Source organism: Cyprinodon tularosa, unplaced genomic scaffold (genome assembly GCF_016077235.1).
Source record: "Cyprinodon tularosa strain WSP-4 unplaced genomic scaffold, ASM1607723v1 ctg598, whole genome shotgun sequence".
In the NCBI taxonomy this organism is placed as follows: domain Eukaryota; kingdom Metazoa; phylum Chordata; class Actinopteri; order Cyprinodontiformes; family Cyprinodontidae; genus Cyprinodon; species Cyprinodon tularosa.
The window spans coordinates 444,764-465,297 of NW_024039338.1; the positions used below are offsets into that span (position 1 = coordinate 444,764).

Below are 20,534 nucleotides of genomic sequence, written 5' to 3' on the forward strand. Positions count from 1 at the left end.
TACTTGGTCAACAGCCTGTTACAGCGAGAGAAGCCATCTGTTGTGCACAAACATCTATGCAACATCTTAATATTAGAGGGGTATTTTCCAAAACTTCAAGCCTGCAGAAAACTTTTTTCCCTTGTCTATGAAGCATTGCCGACCTCTGCTTGTTCCTTAGTTCATCATTTTTGATCCGAGTCACCAGCCCAATTCTGCTGACTGGGATTTACTGTTATGACTTATAATTTATAAAATTGATCTCACACTGGAGAAATTTGCCTCTGCATTTAAGCCATCCTCCTGGGGAGCAGGGGCCTGCCATTGTGTGGCATCCGGCGAGCAGTGTGGGCGTAAGGGTCTTGCTCAGGGACCCAGCTGTGGGGATCAAACCAGGTATTTGAAATCTTCTCAGAGAACACAAGGCCATAACCTCCCCTAAGTTATTGAATTCTTAGTCTTACTGTTCCTGTTAGGTGGTTTTTCAGTTATCTCCTATTCGTAGCTGTTGTTTAAATTGATCTTCAGGATACATTTCCCAGTTACCCTTCATCGTCTCCTAGTGTCACCTTCCTTCTCTTTGGTTTTCTTCTAGTTCTTTTTCTGCACACCTGTTCCCCCTCAAAGTTTTGAAGGATTATCTCTAAATAATGTTCCTGCAATATTAAATATTTGCAGATTGGCTTTAACTTACAGTTTAAGCAGGAGAAACGTGATAAAAGAACCTGTGGGACAGAAATAATCCACTGGCAAACAGCACATTGTAAAAGTTACAGTTTATTTAGGATGGGTTATTGGTTCAGAGGTTTGTAAAATTTGTTGTAAATTATACTAAATCTGTACAGATGAAGCCTTTTTATTTCAATCAAAATAGATGTGCTGCAAACGTTCAGTAACACCGTCTGTATGCAGCTCCAGTCCGACATTTTTAAATCAACTTTCACGAAATGTTGCTCAGCGGCTGATCCAGGACCTGCTCACTGGTTTGAACCTGTGGTCTGTTCTGTTCTGCAGCATCCAGACACATCCAGGTTTCATAAACTATTTCCAACAGATCCGGGTCCAGGAATAGGATGCAGAGCAGCTTTACATGTTGAGTCCTCAAAAGGTTATCACTTTGGGTTGCCTGGGTTTGGCTTTTTTCACTGGAATGTGAATATCCTCCATGTCTGCACTCCTATTATTGGACAACCAGCCCAAAGTCACAGAGTTAGCTGGAAGGACAAAAACAAATAAACATGTGGGATTAGACACGGTGATCCATTTACCCATCCCTGATTCTAACAGCATAAAACTAATAAAAATCTGAGATTTGTTTACACATTGTTCAGATTAGATCCAATTCTTCAGAATGTCTCCAACTAAAGAACAAAATAGTAAAAAAATGCACGTTTTTTTGCACAATGTAAACACATGGAAATATTTCTAGGATTTAAAGGTTTTCTTAGAACATGGATGTGAAATCTGACATCCAGACACTTACTTCAGCTAAAACCAAGCAGTTTCTCACTTCCTTCCTATCAGATTGGTCCCTAATTACAACCACTGGATTTTAATGCTATGCTTTTTTACTGAACTCCAATTTAATCATTAAAAACAGCAGAAGTTTTCCCTTCCTTGCAGTGTAACTGTAGAAACAATGCGAGCCGATTGTTTTGCCTCAGCCAGTAAACCCCACACAGGTAACCATTGACAGCAGTCATAACCTCATCCTTTATGCACTGAGATTAAATAGCATGGCAGTTTGTTTTAGTGTTACATGATCGGGCAGCGATGATCACACAGTTCATCACACACTGAGAAAAGCATGCAGTGTCCATCAACGCATCATGCAGGAGCCTGCAGCTAAAGAAGCTGGATTGGGATTAGGGCTGCAACAACGAATCGATAAAATCGATAAAAATCGACTTTTAAAAGCGTTGGCAACGAATTTAATCATCGATTAGTTGTGTCGCGCGATTAATGCGTCATCCGCCGCCGCCGTCATCCCGGGGAAGAAAAAAAAATATGGCGGAGCGAGTCAGCGCCGCAGTTGCAGTGTTGCCAACTCAGCGACTTTTCAGACCCCTCCAGCGACTATTTTTTTAAAAAGCGACTAGCGACAAATCTGGCGACTTTTTACGATGTCACTGGCGGCTTTTGGAGACTCTTACGTGAAAGCATGTATCGTTCCTACTCTAGTCCTCCAGCGGCAGCTGATGCCGTGGGGCGCCTCCCCCATCCCAACGCCTTTCTCCCTTTCCCACAAGAATCCCTCTCAGCGCTGCAGGATTTTAGTGAGGAGTTTACCCTCAGCGTCCAGACTGCAAATGAAGCGCGCATGCACCGGGATTGACGGCGCAAATTGATCACAATAATTAAAATAGCCTGCGCTTTGTAAAGTGAAAAAAGTCATAACATGCAACTTTTGTAAAAACAAATAAACATGGCACGGAAGCACCACTGTTATGACGCAGCACCTGAAAAGAAAACACGTTGGAGCCTTCAATGGCAGTGAAGAGAGCTGATCAGCAGGATGAGTAACCATGTTTGTTTCATTTTAAAGTGGGGAAACGTAAGTTAGTTTCTCAGGTAGCTCATCTGATGCTTTCCTTAGCTTGTTAGTAGGTTACAGACAGTGATAAGGTTGGCTACTTATTTTACTTTTAATTTCATTTGAATTAGCTTAAGCAGCGTTTATATTTTCTTTATAAATAAATTAATTTGCAAATTATGAGGGCAAGGCTTTTAAAGTTTAAATCTTCTGGCAAAGATAAAGTAAAGAAGATCCTGCAATTTATGGAAGTAAAGCAGAATAAAATCCAGCAAGATCAGTAATATGTCAATTAATTATCTGCCACATTCCCATGTAAATATCTGTCTTTGGAGGATGTGTTTTTTAGCACCCCTAGTTCTCTCATTTTTATTCCAAATACAATTTATAATTTGAATCACAGGGCTATTTTTATCTCTAGGGTTCAGGATTTTCTCAAGTAGCAACTTTAACTGCTATACTTTCCTGTCTTAAAAGGCAGAACTCTTCTAGTCTAAAAAAACCTCATTTGTTGAAATGGGGGGGGGGGTTTGTTTGAACCCCTTAGGGGCTTTAAAAAACAAAAATGCCTGTCTCTTTTTGCGCTTTATGAAACAAAGTAGCCTATATTTTGTGGATGTACAGCTACATTTCTCATGTAAGTTTGCATAGTTTTAACACAAACATTTATTTTTCATATTGCACCAGTACAGTTAATGAGAAACCTGTACTTGTGTGCTTGTTTGTTCTGTCTAAAATGTTTATTTTGGAATAAAGAGGTTAATATAAAAAAAATATTTTGTGTCCGATTCATCGATTAATCGAAAAAATAATCGGCCGATTCATCGATTTTCAAAATAATCGTTAGTTGCAGCCCTAATTGGGATAAGAAAGTTGCAGTGAGGAGGACTTTAAGGCAACATTCACAATGTAGCCTGAAGTGACCCGAATCTAATTTTCTTTTTTCCATATGTGACCAAGATCTGATCTTTTCAAACGCGACCCGTGTCTGAATGGCCAGGTCGCATTTATTCCGACCTGTACGTTGTTAAGATTCGACAAAGGTCACTATTCTGCATCCTGCTAAGATGAAGCGGAAAGAAAGACAACCAGAATTCTGCCAAAAGGGCACAAGCGTAATAAAAACTAATCCAAGAAATTTTCTTTAAAACACATGCATGTAAACTATTCTCCATGTGCGTTTGAAATGTTTTCTGCGTGCAGATCTAATACCACTAGGGCTGGGTATTGTTCAAAGATTTTCGGTTCCGGTACCAATACCGATACCTTCACTTCGATACCGGTTCCTGAACGATACTTTTTTCGATACCAGTTTTATAATATCAATTCGAAGAAAAAGAAAATTACACAACATAAAAAAGTACAAATCTTGAGTTTTATTTTAAGCTCTGATTTTTCCATTTACATTTTTCCTCTTACATAAAAAAAAAAATCAGTGTCTAATATTCACTGTTACATTTTGAGGACCTTTTAACTTAGCAGTTTTCCTTTAGAAAAATGACCATGTCTGACAAACAAGCCCGTTGAATGGGATCCTACTGACAGCGCACCGCTGGTATGGGGGGGTCTGAGCGGCTCCGACAGAAATATTGGAAGGCAGGATGGTAATCTGGATGAGCTGACTGCACTGATTAAGTTTTCAGGTGGATTTTCCACTTAAAAACATAATAAAACTACTTTATTCCCACTGATCACAGCAAATATAGCTGCAAGGCAGAGAAAGGATAGAGTAGCTCCGCCCAACGCGCGTCAGACACACTTTTCGACCGCGCAGCCAGAGCGGCAAAGCTGCTTCAGCCGCGCGTCAGAAGCTGGTACAAGCAGCATAAAGGAAGCAGCAGACGTGATTTTGCTGCTCCTGCTGCGTCCAGTTTGAAAGCAGCATGATTCACTCCGCTCTGGCTTTGCTCCGCCCACGGGCTGCTGAGAGGAGGATGGTCGCGCCGGCGGCGGTCTGCTCTTCTTGCAGTCAAACACCGAGCAACTTTCTGCTCTTAAATTGTCTCCGTGCACGATGTATTGCATTGCGCACTATTAGCATCAGTCTTAATAAAACGAAGCCGCACTTTTGACCTGGGGGGCATTTTAAAGGGGTTCTATGACGCTCGCAACCAGTTCACAACAGATACACATGAACCCTGGCTGTAGGCGGGACCACCGGTGTATTTTTCCTGGATGACGCAATCACGTTAAGTGTTACAGCCAATCACCGAAACTTGGTACCGAAAGACGAGGCATGTTTCGATACTCTGTAGAACTGAAGCATTTCGGTCGGTGCCATAAAAGAACCGAAGTTCGGTACCCAGCCCTAAATACCACGAGGCCAGGGGTGCATGCTCCTTTGGCTCGCTTTTTCATGCAGCTGTAGATCTTCACGTACACCTGTGTGGAACTGTTTCTGTGCATTCATCAACTGTTGCCACTTTGAGGGTGTAAACAACCTGAAGCCCTGAACAGACCGAATACGATTTTTTGTCCGATCGGATAGAAAATCATGTCAAACAATGGTGCTTAGCTGTCATTTAAAGTCAATGGAGATGGACAAACCAGACACAATTCTATGCAAGATCGCTCCTGTAGCTCCGACAGAGAGACCCTACGTCTATTTTAAACATTTCAAGAACAGAATAGCTTATTTATAATAGGGGATAAGGAGGCCATAAAACAGATAAAGTAAAACAGTGATTCTCATCGACCTTCTAAAAAGTAAAACGACGAGGTCTAAAGCAAGAAATCCCAACTTATCACTCCCCCTTCTTTATGTAAAACACTTTAACCAACTTGACAGACGGCTCTGTGAATCACCTCTTCACTGTCTCACCAGCACCCATAAACCCCCCCCCACAGCGTTTCCCTTTAAACATAATTCATTTAGAATCCTGTCTGTTCTGCTGCACAGGCTTTATTTGTTCTTTTAAAATGTCTTCATTTTACTTTATTAATATGAACCAGTCAAATGTTTGAATTCATGGGGAAGCAGAAACAGAAATTAAAAAAAATCTGCACAGATAAGGATTTCCAGACAGAATTTCCTTACGGAGCACCTAGGAAAATGTGTAACCGTGGGAAAACATGGCGAGCGAGCAGCAGTCTATCTGGAAGCCAAACCAGTAGAAGAGGAATATGAAGCTCACTAGATTGAAACGAGCCGCCTTGGCAATTTGTGCAATTTGGTGCTGTAAGCCCTAAAAAGAAAAGGAGACGATGTATTTGGACAAAGACATGGCTGAGCAAACATGGCTACTACGGTCTGTCAATTTTATGTCTGAGGAAGAATCCTTGTTGCCCACTGAGCGATTTGCCACCAACCACCTCGAATGAGGATCGACTGAAATTCAAACATGCTTGATTTTCTCCCAACCTTATAATTCCTGATGGGGAGTTGGTGGTTAGTTGCCCCTCGTTACCCCCTGTACACTACACAACACACAATCACACTGATAGTCGGCCCAATCGAAAAATTCCTGCACAACTGGAGAATCGTCCAGAAAAGGGAAAAAAAAACTTACAGTGTACGCCCGGCTTTAGAGCATAGAGCTACTGCTGTCAGAACAGACTCATGACCCACTTTATCGACTTAACTGTTTCTAACTCAGAGACAACAACTAGTAGCCTAAAGATGCTAAGCTAACGTCACTAGCCATAAACAGGAAGAAAAATTTTAATATACACATATGAATATAATCATAAAAACATGAATCTAGAGGTTTTTATGGCAGTAAATTGTCTTTATTGAATGTTTTTTTTACTTTGAAGGCTGTGATTGTTCAGTGTCCTATTGGAGATATTGATTTATGTCAACAAAGGAGCCAGACAGGAAGTCAGGCACGAAGAATTAGGGCTGATTTATACTCAGAAACCAGGTCGTCTGTGTGTGTCGCAGTGAATGCAGATATGCCCCTCCCCCTTCCACAAACACTCTGCCGCACCTCTCCAAAGTTGTAGGTGACCTCAGACAGTGCTGTAGACCAGTGTTTTATTAATCCTGGTCCTCAAGGCACCCTGCCCTGCATGTTTTAGATGTTTCCCAGCTTTCACACACCTGTTATCAATTGATAGCAGATTATCAGGCTTTGCTGAACAGCAATCATCTGAATCAGGTGTGCTGAAGCTCAGAAACATCCAAAACATGCAGAGCAGGGTGCCTTCAGGACCAGGGTTGAAAAACACTGCTGTAGACATCTGCTCTACAATATGTGTATTTCCTATTTGGTTCCGTACCGGCTTGTTTTGTTTGGATGGCCACCATTGTGGAAAATGACTGGTGAATTTGGAGCAGCTAGAAGAGTGAGGTGCATGAGAACGCTGGGACCCTTTTTCCTCCTGGATCCCCACTCTTTTTGGCCCTCATGTCCCTCCGTTGTCGCACAAACTTGCCCCCAGTTCCTCACCGCCTTGGCCGTATCTAGACCCACAGCTACTTCCTGATTGGCCCTCTTGAGTTGTGGCGTTGAATAACATAGAAACCACGCTTCAATATTGGGCATGAATCAAAAATATCATTGAGTGAGTCTCACGGCTAGGCATGTCTCGCCTTAGGAGCCCTTTTAAGATGCTTTGTGAATAACTGATCTTTTAGGGGCAAATTCCACTAAATCTTTGAGACTTCAATTTTTCTTAAGATGGCGCCTCTAGAAGTTACCTTTAGTCTTAGGATTCTCTGTGTTTATGGGACCAGTTAATAAACCCTGACAAGCTCTAAGCACTAGCATAACAAGAACGGCTGATAGTTTGGACCAGAGGCTAGCATCCAGCAGAAGGTTTAGGATCTGCACAATAAATACAGACTCTTTGCAAAAAACAATCAATAACCTAGTTTTTAGAAATGCTTATCAGCTCATCTGTGTTACAATAAGAAATTGTGGAAAATAAGAATATAAATATCTGAAAACATTACAGGGAGAAACAGCTGCTGCCTCAGATAGATGTGAAACAGCGACTTAAAGTGAACTCACTTGCTGCTTGGTGCTCCGGACAGTCCTTCTGGAAATGCTCCACCGACCCGCAGACACGGCAGCAGCCGCCTGAAAGCACACATTAGAAAACAGCATGAAGGCATTTTTCAGGGAGGTTTTTATACTATGAAGTAGCGCTGCAACTAATGATTATTTTGCAAATCAATTAATCTGTCAATTATTTTTTCAATTAATAATGGGACTTTTTATGAAATTAAAGCAGTGCAAACTAAAACTTTTCCACTTGAGCGGTTCTGGATTGAGCAGATTGTGAGACATAAAAGATTTAAATCTTAAATGGTATAACTGCTGCTATAATCGGGTTAGCCTCGTGAGACCTTCCTGATCTCGCGAGCTTTCAAGATTTCACTCGCTAATCAGTCTGGAGACTCTCCGTTGAAGAAAATTTGGAGCCGTTCACCAAACGAACGTCCAATCAGCGTTGGCTTTGAGGCGGGTTGAGGTGTGACGCAACGAGAAGCGCGACAGTTCAGTCTAAAGAACATGGCGGCTTCAGCCGATGAAACTAGCGTTAGCGTGGCTATCGAGCAAGTTTTATCGGAATTACAGAGTATTTCTTCACTGAAAGAAGAGCAAAACACTGCTCTGGAGGCTTTTCTCAGAGGAAAAGATGTTTTTGCTCTTCTCTTTGATAGTTTGATCTGTCAATTGGCTCCTCTTCGTCGTCGCTCTGTTACGTCATATGCTTCGTTGATCTGATTGGTTTATTCGGCCCGTCTATCACCAACATAGGCCAATCAGCTAACCAGTATTTTCGCCCCTTCCCAAAATCACTTCGACGGAAGGTTTCCAGATGGATATGCGGAGCCAGTTAACTCCAGTTAACAAGTAATCGATTACTAAATTAGTTGATAATTATTTCAATAATCAATCATGATTAATCCGATTGATTGTTTCAGCCTTACTAATATAAATATACTGCAGTCATGTCGCACCGCGTGCTGGGATCCAGTGAGGCAATGGTTGCCACAGCGTAGCAGTAGGCGCTGTATAATGAAATGCCATTTACTAGTGATCATGTATCAGTGTGTGTGTCGTTTCCAGAAAGTCACGTGACCAATACAGGAGATGTTTCTAACACTAAACTGTGTTTGAAAATGCAGGGCTCGATGTTAACCATCGGCCGATCTCCCGGGGCAAGTAGTTTTTATTCTTGGGAGAGTACAAATTTCATTGCATTTGCCCGCCGGGCAATGATCGCAAAATTTTTTTTATTTATCACTCAAACTTACTTTAAAATCACGACATTTGATGAAAACAACCCAGAAGCGTTGCCGGCGCCATTTTTGTTTGCCGTGATTTGAAAAAGCCGCGTGATTTTCCGCCAGATGGCGGGACTTTTGTCCACCTAGCGGTAATTTCGATGTAGTTACCAAAACGACAAACAAGCTAGAAAGCGCTATCATATGGCAGTCTTCTGTTCAGTGATGCAGGTCATACATTAAAAAATTTTCATTAAATTTTTTTCTCTCAGACATTGGAGAGGTGCATTTAAATGTTATAGAGCTAAACATGTTAGATTGGTGACCTGTTATGTTATTATTGTCTTGTTGCTGCATTTATTTTGTCAGGGAAAACTAATCCTGAGTCAGTTAAAAGTCAGGGAATTCTGAAATGATGTAAGACCGTGGAAACCCTGAATAAAATAACTATGAATAATGATTCTCTAGAAAAGTCACATTATATTAATAGTATTATCTTGTATAAACATACCGTGACTCTAAAATAAAAGTTATTCATTTGTGACACTGACTTCTGTCTGTGATTTATCTTAAGTTTTTAACCTGTCAAGTTTTTTTTTTAGATTTTTAACATTACAATTTATATTTTTCCAAGCACACAACAGTTTAAAGCAAAGTTTAGTTTGAAAAGAATGTGCAGGAAGGATTGAAAAGCATGTTAACACGGTAATGTAGGCTTGAGTTCATTATCTGACGCATGCAGATACACACCAGGAACCTGGAAACTTAAAAAATACTGAATTACAAAACATTTAAAAAACAAACATGTTTCATTGATATATATACAAAAATGAATATTAGGAACTATATTTATCAAACATTATACTGGGCAAGTAAAAATTGTTTCTGGGCAAATGAAATGTGAAAGTCACTTGCCCAAAGGGCAAGTGGTAAAGATCTTAACGTCAACCCCTGAAATGTATCTCTCAACATGCATCATCTGCTAAAAAATCATCTTTTGCAGATTATCATTGAAATGTTCAAGAATTTTGGAGCCTAAAAGGAATAGGAACGTTTCAGCTGTTTTTATTTTTATTTTCTCGTTGTGTCGTCCTGTTCCTGTCAGTTATCACTCAACTTATCTGAATTAAAGCTACAGTGTGTAATAATTACAGGCATATAAAGTCAGAAATTTAATATATTATACATAACTATGTTATTTATCATCACCTATGAGCTCAGCCTTTTAACCATAATATTTGCGTTGCCTTAGAATTCGTTATTTATAATTACATAGGAGCGGGTCTCGCAGCCATGGAGGCTGACATCTTTGCGCTACGGCAAGCGCAGAGGCAACAAACTAGCGATTGCGAGATCTCCCATGACGCTCAAAAATAACTACGGCAAGTTGAGAGAGATTAACTGAGACGGTACTGAACAGTAGATGGCAGTATTATGCCTGAGAAGCGTTTAGTCTGCCTGAAACCAAAGAAGAAGAAGAAGCAGGTATACTGCGCCTCAGTAACAAGAAAGGTGAACAAGGCGGCAGGCGTGAGTGACTTTGCAAACTGTTTGGCACTGTGTGGCCAAACATCAGACGAATGGAGGATCATGCCTACTCTGTATCACAACGAAAAGCGGCGGACACCGAACCCCCGTCATCTAAGAAGCGGAAACACGACGAGAATAAACGCAAGCGTGACAAGAAACGGCAAAAAACACGGATCAACATTGGCACGGCATTTACACGATGGAAGTCACTGATGGAGGAAAAAGGTTTTCAAAGTGACGCTCAAGTTGCCAGTTTTCTCTTGGACAGGTAATTAATCCTACACACACAATTGTCTAATATCACTGCAGTTTTTGGAGTACAGGATGCTCAGACCTGTCTAAAACAATAACACGCTGCGTGATGATGCTGTTACTCTCCAGTATACTTATTCAGCAACGTCCCTGACGTTTCATAGGTAATGATTCAGTAATTTTCTGTAAAATAATTTTCTGGATATATACCTCGGTTACTTCTCTCCGGCTCCTTTGGAGATCTTCAAGCCTTTCCTCCTCTGCTCTCACCCCGCTGGCTCCCCTCTCTCGCCTGGCCCCAGCTGCACGCTCACCCCGGCCTCTCTGCCCTCTTCCTTTCCCTCTTCCTTGCGTTGTAACCCCCGTGCCACAAACAAGACTTGGACTCTGTAAACGGGGAATATATATTCTTCCAGCGAACACAATCTCGCTGTTAAACTAATGACTACAATTACTTCGTCTGTTTATATCACCATGCAAAGCAGCTCACCAAGACGTCACAACGATGTAGAAAAAATAACGGGTATATTTATTATCTTAAGTCTACATGAAATCTATACCCTACACAGACTAATGAAATACTATCTGTAAAATTATCTATGTAAACAAACCTCATCACTTGAGAGGGTAGGTGATGTGGACGTCGTAGAAGAAATTTTGTCCCGTAACGCTCGCTGTACTATTGGGGGGGAGAAGCGGTGGGGGGGGGGATGTTCATGTTGCTGCAGTCTGCAGTCTGACCGCTAGATGTCGCTGAAAATTACACACTGTAGCTTTAAAGTTAATTTCAAAAAGATTTTTAGTTTATTTACTGTTTTTACTGTAATTATTGTTTTAGAAATACGATTTAAAATCCACAAGCATCACAAGTCCACAAGTATCCTCATTCACATTTTCCCCTAAATTTTCACGTTATCATATACGTTTACATTTATTGGCTGCATCTAAAATTATGAAAAAATATTTTCAATTTAAACATAGATATGAAATAATGCCATATAACCTATAATAACGTAAATGATGTCATTGTACTAGGTCATCAAATTAATTAAGTGAATCTGTCCAATAAGCTGCCTGTAGTGTCTTCAAAAGTCCAGCAGGTGTCAGTATTCTGCGAGTCAGTATCAATGCAGCATCAATACAGTTTGACAAAACGCTTCAAGATGCCTCATTAACCATCACTAGATGCAACTAACGATTATTTTACAAATTGATTAATCTGTAGATTATGTTTTTGGTTAATCAATTAATAATTTTTTTAAATTTTCCATTAGAGGAGTTGTGGATAAGGAGTACTGACAGATTACATCTTTGGGATTTATCTTAAATGTCAAATGATTGTGTGTTTTTTACAATCTTGGTATAAGTCCTGCTCTAAGGCTACGTTCACACCGCAGTCTGAAGTTACACCAAATCTGTTTTTTTTTTTTGCCCATATGGGACCTGTATCTGATCTTTTCATGACAGTCTGAACAACACAGAGCCGATTTTTTCCAATGCGGCCCAGGCCACTCGGTTCTGTAGTCCTGAATCCGATACGAATCTGATCTTTACAAATGCGAACTTCTGTCTGAGCAGCCAGGTCATATTCATCTGACCTGAATGTCATTAATACCCGACAAAGGTCACTATTCTGCTTCTTGCTACACAGAAGCGCCAAGCAAAATAAACACCATGGGGGACGATGATGCGAAGAATAGTATTTTTTTTTACCAGATTGATGTTCTCCAGCACTACATCCATTTATACTTCCGTAAACACGAAGCACGCTGGCTTGTGATGTCATCTACGTCCTCTACCTATACAGTTAAGCTGTATGAAGGTCATTTACACAGAAGATCGCGTACAAGTCGCATATATTTGGAAATGTGAACGGCAACGCAAAAAAAAAATCGGATTTCACAAAAAAAAAAAAACGGAATTGAGCATCAAGGCCTGCAGTTTGAACGTAGCCTTAGTGGGTTGCTCTGTCAGCTGACGGCACGTTATAGATTCTCTATGTTCCAGTTAACAATGAATCAATTACTAAATTGCAATAATCGATTAATAAAACTGAATGCTTCAGGCCTAGCAGAAACACATGCCTGAGTGAGTGTTTACCTTGTGCATACAGTCCTTTGGGATTGTCGGGGCAGGAGCGTGACAGGTGTCCAGTCTGACCACAGATGAAGCACTTAGCATACGGATATTCGCCTGAGGGAGAGAGCCCGGTTAGAACAGACTCCCATTCAGATGTAGAGGCAGGGTTGATCCAGCTGAGGGTCTCACCCAGAGCTGGGTCCACTTTAGCTCTACACCTCTGGATCTCATGTTCAGTGGAACCGCAGCGGAAGCAGATCCCTCTGCCCATCTCTTCGTCTCTGTCGGCTTCAGGACAATCGGCCAAACCGTGACCGGGCTTCCTGCAGTTAAAGCACACCTGAGGAAAGAGAGGAAGAGACCTTTACCTCGGTCAGCCAATGAGCTTCAGTCTTTATTACGGTTCCTTGGATGCTTTCTGTAGTTTTAGTGAGCCAGGAGAAGCTAAAAACACATTTTAATCAGTCTCATCTCACCAACCATAACAAATAATCCTTTGCTGAATCTTTTAAACTAAGAAAATTGCAGGAAAGAGCCTCGGTTCTCTGTTACATTATTAATAAAACCAGACCAAATACGTTGAGGTTTTCCATTATTAGTCGACCCCTTAAGCCCGGCGGGCAACTGCTCATGTTTATCTATTTATAGAAATGGCCAAAACTCAGTCACATGGTGTTTCATCCACATGCCTTTAAATTGGGATTTAAAATTTCTAAAACATGTTTCAAAATTATTTTTTCAAAAGTACTTTTTGTTTTATTGCGTAAACAAATAAAATGAGATTTAAAATTCCACCTGACATGTGTGCAATGCAACAGCAGGTATTCATTTTTAGCCCCGCCCCCCAAATGGCCTCCATCATTGAAAACTAGAGGCTCAGATCTTTCCAAGAGGGAAAGATCATGTGATGGAACCGGCACGCCTTACAAAAGCTTACTGAGTTATTCTGATTTTCTATTATTGGTAAATTTCAATGAAACAACGGCCAAATCATAGGAGCAAAGGCTTTTTCTTATGCAGAAGGTCTCCAATAATGGAAATTAGCATATTTGTCTCATCAAACCGATCCATGCCGAGACCGGTCTGAGCTCAGATCAGTTAACCAGGCTGAGCTCGGTTCTGACGACCGTTTACACATCACGCTATCTCGGTTCCTCGACTCCTAGTGACGATCTGCGGTATTACTGCCTGTATTGAAGGAGGAAATCTAGCAGTAGGTGGTGGTAGTGCACCAAAAGACGAAGAAGGAGGGAATCAAGCAAATCAAAATGGCGGCGCTGGTCACATTCCGAAAGGTATGCTTGATTGTTATTGCTGTACTTCGGTGTTATTATTTAAAATGATGTGTGGAGAAGATTTCGATTGTTGTTTATAGTTGAAGAAGAAGTTGCTCTTCTTCCTCTGTTTCCGGAGGGGCATTACCGCCAACTACTGGAATGGAGTGTGAATCGGGATGTGCAGCCAGACGGAAATGACGTGTTCTGCTCATGCGCTCTTGTTAACGGAGAACCGAGCCGAGCCCACCTCTGGAACTGGTCTGCAGTTAGCGCGGTCCGGTTGTGTCTAGCTCGGTTCAGTTCAGTTTCCATTTACACACCATAAGTTATCTCAGTTACTGAGCTCGGACCGGACTCGGCACGGTTTTTCAAGGGTAGTGTAAATGGGGTATACGAGGGGAAAAATGCATTTTTGCACTTTTGGCATTGTACCAAAATCACATTTCTGACTAGCACACTGCTCACTAACACCTTTGTGGAACAAATATGTTTCAACTTATTCAGTCCGAGTTCTAGTCAAGATGTGGATCTATAAAGTCTGCAGCTTCATCCAGAGTTTCTAATGGCTTTCATGGTGTTTTTCCGTGTTTGCAGGAAAACATCAGTAGAAAAAAATTTGTACCATCTTATTCTTCTTGTCCTTCTGCCTCTTAACCCTTCTGTCCTCCCTCCTCTGGTCCTTCTTCAAGGCCACCTCCACCTTCTCCTTCAACTCCTGCTCCGTCTCTTTCTCTCCTTCCTTCCCAACAGGCAGGCCGTGTCCGCCCTGGTTTAGGTACTCCAGGAATCCGTTTACATCCTCGTTGAGGTACTCTTTCTTTCTGTGGTTGGCCGTCTTCCCGGCGGTATTGAAGGTCTTTCTCAGAGGGTCTGTCTGACCTCGTCGAGAAGCCTCCACAGAGTGACCTCCATCCTGTCCTGCTCCTCTCCTGCCAGCTGCTCTCAGCTGGTTCCAGGGAGTTGCCTCGGCCGGTTTGTGTCTGTGCACATTATTGGCTCTCGCCCACCTTGTCATGGCTTCAGAGGAACAGCTCAACCTGCAGAGAAATATTAAAATTAAGTGATTAAGCAATGACTTCCTGATGCATCAGTTCAATTAATTATAATTGAACTTTATTGATCTCAAACTGGAGAACGTTACCAGAAAGTTTACAAGAAGAAAATATGCTATACTATATTTAAAATGCAGCATATCCATTTATTCTGGATGGAATTGAAATTGTGCTTCTAGGGATAAATGATAAATTATTAATCATTTTTTTCATGAATTGATGTTTTAGGGTCCTATATTTGTAATGCACTAAAAGGCATCTCTCTAACATCTAGAAAGATAAATATCACCGAGTCAACAAAGTGTCTTTTTTAGAAACCCAAATCTGGTCACCCTAGTTTTGTTAAATTTCTTAAGAAAGGTTTATTCTCGTTTGAATCCAAGCTCGTGCAACATTTGCTATCATTGCGTCATTTCCTTGTTAATCATATAAGGTGAGGGAGAGAAAAACATTAACTTATAAACCTTAATATAATAACCGTAAAGAAGGAAACCCAGTCTCCTGTGTTAGCACCAGCTGTTGTTAGCATGACAGCCGAGCAGCTGTTAGAAAAGCCGTCACAAAAAAAAGCCTTTTATATTAAAAACAAGATAAATTTCACTTACAGTCGAAATAAGGCTTTAAGCATTTCTGAACATGACAAATAGGTCAAACAATCATACCTTAAGACTTTTTAACTCCCATGTGACGAGTGTCTTTTCTTCTTCGCCTACTTTGTTCTTCTTCTTCTATGTTGAATAGCGGATTGCAAACAGCTTATAGGTGCATACCGCCACCTACTGTACAGGAGTGTGTAGCTCTATAGTTCCACCTATTATATTCAAATTTTTTAGTTTTGTGTTATGTAAAAATAAAAACAATGCTTTATGAATAACCACATTTTCTTCCCTATCTCCATCTGTCCCTAAAATTCCTTTAATATTCCAATTTCTCCGTTTTTCCCTTATTACTTTCCTCATCCTCTCTCTTTCAGGTGCATATTTAATGCAATCCATCAAAACTTGATCCACACTTTCTTTTCTTTGACATCCCTCACATAAATCATTATTTCTCTTCCCTAGTACAAACAAAAACTCATTCAAGTAGGTATGACCAGTTATTATATCTTCCCTTCTGTTTCTTTCTCCATAATTTTTAACAACTGCAAATTTTTGAACCCTATATAATCTTCTCCCTTTTTTATCTTCATCCCAAATCGTTTGCCAAAATTCTTTTTCTTTCTTTTTAATGATTGATTTACCTTCCCCTTTCCCAAACGGGATCTGATCTATATTCTGCTTTCCTAAAGCTTTTTTAGCTAACTTATCTGCTATCTTGCCCCTTCGTGTTCTGGAACCCAACAGAACTGAAATCTATTCCATACCTAAATAATCTAAACAAACTGATGAATTTCTAGTACGAGGTCTTTCCTATTATTTCCTCCTGAATGAATGTTTTCTATTGCACCTTTAGAATTTGTGCAAATCACCACCCTGTCCGGTCTAACCTCCTCCACCAACTGGAAACTAATAATAATTGCTACCATTTATGCTGTCTATATCGATAAAAGTTCAGCTAATCTTTTACGTATACATACATTAAACTCTGGAATGAGTATCCCTATTCCCACATTTCCCTTTGTATTTTTTGAACCATCTTTGTACATTTTTAAAAAACTATAATACAATTGTCTAATATATATGCTAGTTTTAACCCCAACTTCATTATGTTTCCATTCTTTTTTCATTTCATGTATTTTCAAATTAACTTTTGTTTCTGCAGTGCTGTACAACCATGGTGATACAGCACTGATGGGGTTATTTTTAGCAAATATCTTTTCATCCAACTCATATATTTTTGCCCATCCATTCACAGTCCAGCCAAAGCCATTTCTTGTAAATTTGGAATATTCCCAACAGTTCTTCATTATGCTGCTGCCTGGTTTCTTCACTACTGCTTTTAATTCTGATCCAATATGAAAATTATATTTTGACCCGTCTCATTTCTAAAGTAGCTTCTCCAGCCTCTATAGAAGAGCATTAATGGTGGTAGTTTTAGTTGCTCCAGTAGCTGTATGTAATGCCCTATATTGTAATTTATCTCTAATTTATTAACAATAATTTTACTGCTGCTCCATATACCATACATCCATAATCTATTGCTGATCTCCAAAGTGCCCTGTAGTTATTCAATAATGACTGCTTATCAGCCCCCCAGTCATTCCCATCCACGGCTTTCATGAGGTTTATTATTTTCTTACCTTTTGTTTCTAACTGCTTAACATTCATTTTCCATGTATATGAACTATCTAACCATAATCTTAAATGTTTGAATTCCTCTAGATTTGGATTTCCTCTCCTGGTTCATGTCAGGATTGTGGTGGCAACTCTACCTGAAAATAATGACATCGTTTATTGTTAATCTTATCCTTTTTTGTCTTTTACTGCCTGTGTAATCCCTTGCCTAAAATCTATGGTTGCTAAAACTATGTGAAATGTAATGTTTCAATATCAAATTCACAAATTCCTCAAGAAGTACAACCTGTAGTTGAGGTTTCTCTTGATAAATGCTTAACAAAATTATAGTCTCTTTGAAAATGCAGTATGCAAGTAATGAGTAGTTGAAGTAGCCTAAAGTTAAGCTTCAAATGTGAATAAAATGATAAACAATGTATATGTTATCATTTTATTTCAAGTTACAGGTATCTGCTCCAGGAATGTTAATGCAGCCGTAGGTGACTGATAACTTCTGACCCCTCCTGATAACATCAGACCCCTCCTGGTAACTTTTGACCACTCCTGTAATTCCTTTGAAGTCCAATAATAAAATCAGCAGAAAAGAGAGGTTTGGGCAGAGTTAAGTATAGACTTTTCAAGGGGTCTCACCCTTGGTCTGTCCTCTCTCTCATTTTTCTGCAGAAAATAATAATTGGTTTGTTTGGTTTTCATTTCCAGGATAATAAGTGGTTATGATTATTGACCCTACCAGTGGTGATCAAACCGGTGTGCTGTGAGATGAGCATACCCGGGCAGACCAGCATATCCATAGTCAATACCTTTATCCCTTTAGTTCTGTATGAAAAATAAACTTTCAACTACCTGAACGGGCGAGTATCCCTTTGGTCATGTACAAAAAAACATTTAATTACCTACTTTTTGTTTGTTTTTTTAAGCATATGGCGATCTCACCTTAATTTTTTATTTATTTTTTTCTGTACAAAACTAAAGGCATAAACCCATATCTGACATCATGTGCATGTGTATTGACTCTGGTTATGCTCAGCTGACAGAACATTGGGTAAGCGCAACCTTCTCAGAGCACATCACACTCCCCCAACACATTATATTATGTCCCAGTACTTATTACTTTATACTTTTGGTAAAACATGAAATGGGAAATTGTAGCTGCGGGTGGAGAAGCAGAAACTGTAGAACATTTCATTATTCATTGTATTAAGTATGAAAACCAGAGGAGATTATTTAAAGAGAAACATTTATATCTAATCAAATAAACATTAGCACGGACTGGACCAGACTTTGTTATTAAAGGCCTTATTTATATTTTTAAGATCCTCTGGATTATTCAACAGAATTTAGAGAGAACTACTGGGGCCTTCCCGTCCCAAACTCTATTTCAGAAGATTACAGTAATGCACATCAAAAGTGCCGGGTGGCGTATGTGCATGGCGCGTGTTTCGAAGTCGCTTGTGGAGAAATGTCCTGGGCCGTGAGTAGTTAGGAAACAGGAAGCGATTCTTGTGGGATGGAAGAGGGAAATAGTGATAATGAAGAAGATTGGAAGAGGGTAGCCTCAAAAAAGGAGAAAAAGCGGAAAGATCAGTTGAGGGGGAGTCCAGTTCAGAACATTCAAGTGATGATCAATCAATACATTCCACAGCAAAACAAAATGATTACAAAGTCATATTCAAACTCGTTAATCAGGCAGACTCTTTTACAAATTGGAATCTGGTTCACTTAACAAAATCCATAAATAAACTTGTTGGAGAAGTCAGAGGTGCCAGAATCCTGTACAGTGGAGACTTAATCAACTGCAGAGACAGCGCCCAGCAAGGCAAAGCAATGCGGATAGACAAAATTGACGGGGTAAGAGTTCCGTGCAGCTTAGTGGAGAACAAAACGATCAGCAGGGGAGTCATTGGAGGAGTTCCTCTAAGAGTGTCTGAAAAAGAGATTCTAGAAAACATAAGCGGTGCAAAAGTAAAAGAAGTAAAACGGTTAAAAATAAGAAACAGAGAAAAATCTGATAGTTTATCGGCGTTAATTAAATTTGAGGAAGATCAATTACCCAGAAAAGTATCATTGGTTACATCAGCTATAATGTCAAAATGTACAATCCTCCACCTTTCAGATGTTTCAATTTCCAAAAATTCTGACACATAGCAGGAGTTTGTAAAGGGAAACAGAGATGTGGAGGGTGTGCAGGAGAACATGAATACAGAAAATGTGGGAAAGAAGCTCAAATCAAATGCTGTAACTGTGGTGGAGAATAAACTGCTGCATATCGCGGCTGTGAAGTGAGCAAAAGGTCTGAGGAAATAAAAAAAATTAAATTTGAGGTTGGAACAACTTAAGCTGAAGCTGCAAAAAGGATCCCATCTCAGTTAGAAAAACCAAACCAACAGTTCAACACATGGCAAATTCCAAACCTCTGGAGAAATGTTCCATAATTGAAGAGAATTCAGTAATTGTTAAAAAGAAAGATTTTGTTCTATTCATGGTTGAAGTCATCAATTGTGCTGCACAGACGACAAGAAAAACCAAAAAAATCAAAATAATAGTGAGAGCTGCAGAAAAATATCTGGAAGTGAAAGACTTAAACTGGGAAACGCACTGCAAAAAATGGAAATCTGTATGAGTTATTTTTGCTTAAATTGAGTGAATTTTGTCTTGAATTGAGGAGATAAGTAAGACACCTTGCCAATGGAGCAAGACAATTTACATTTAAAATAAGAAAAAAAAAATCTTTGTCTTATTTCAAGTGAATTTTTTCTAATTGTCTTATTTTAGGAGTAAAAATACTGATTCCATTGGCAAATCGTCTTATTTACCTACTAAAATTAAGGGTAAATACTAGTGATGTTATGAGATGAGCCGAGGCTTCGAGGCGTGTGTCGAGTAATGGGAGGGGGCGTTTCCCCGATGCGCGTGTCGAGGCGTGATTCATTTAGAGGAGGGGCCAAAATTGATGACGTCCGAGGCCTCGCTACCGTGATACCATGTGGCCGCTTCGGTAAGTGGTTCGGGAAGCGCAAGAATTTTGACAGGCATCTAAACAGTCTCAGTGTTCAGTCAAGATGTGGGAGATTGGAGGAGAGCTGCTGTCAGCTGGAAAAAGTTTGGATAGATTCTAAGAATAAATTGGTTGTTTTTCCAACCAATCTAGTTGCTTAAAGCTAATTTGGTTTGAATAAACAATGTAATGATCAAAATCTGAGCAAACCACCAGACAAAGCCAGTGTTAATATGTCAGTTTTAATAAGTATTTTCTCCCACCACACACCATCTACATGAGAGGCGTCCTCTGTAAGGGACAGACTCTCACCCTAGAGGTTGATGGTTCAAGACCTGTCTCTCTCTTTTGAAAGTTGCGATTAAAGGAATAGTACACCCAAAACATGATTAGCCTTCATTTTCTACTCACCCCCATGCTGAACA

General features: G+C 40.0%; 1 protein-coding gene across 1 annotated transcript; it reads right to left on the bottom strand.

Moving 5' to 3' along the window:
- Positions 1-740: 740 nt before the first annotated feature.
- Positions 741-15,626, bottom strand: zcchc9 (zinc finger, CCHC domain containing 9). The gene is made up of 6 exons (XM_038306935.1): positions 15,543-15,626; positions 14,451-14,865; positions 12,741-12,891; positions 12,573-12,665; positions 7,468-7,536; positions 741-1,193 (listed from the first exon to the last, which is right to left on the bottom strand). The coding sequence occupies exons 2-6, from the start codon at positions 14,841-14,843 to the stop codon at positions 1,081-1,083; spliced, it is 819 nt and encodes a 272-aa protein (XP_038162863.1). The 5' UTR covers positions 14,844-14,865; positions 15,543-15,626; the 3' UTR covers positions 741-1,080.
- Positions 15,627-20,534: the final 4,908 nt, after the last annotated feature.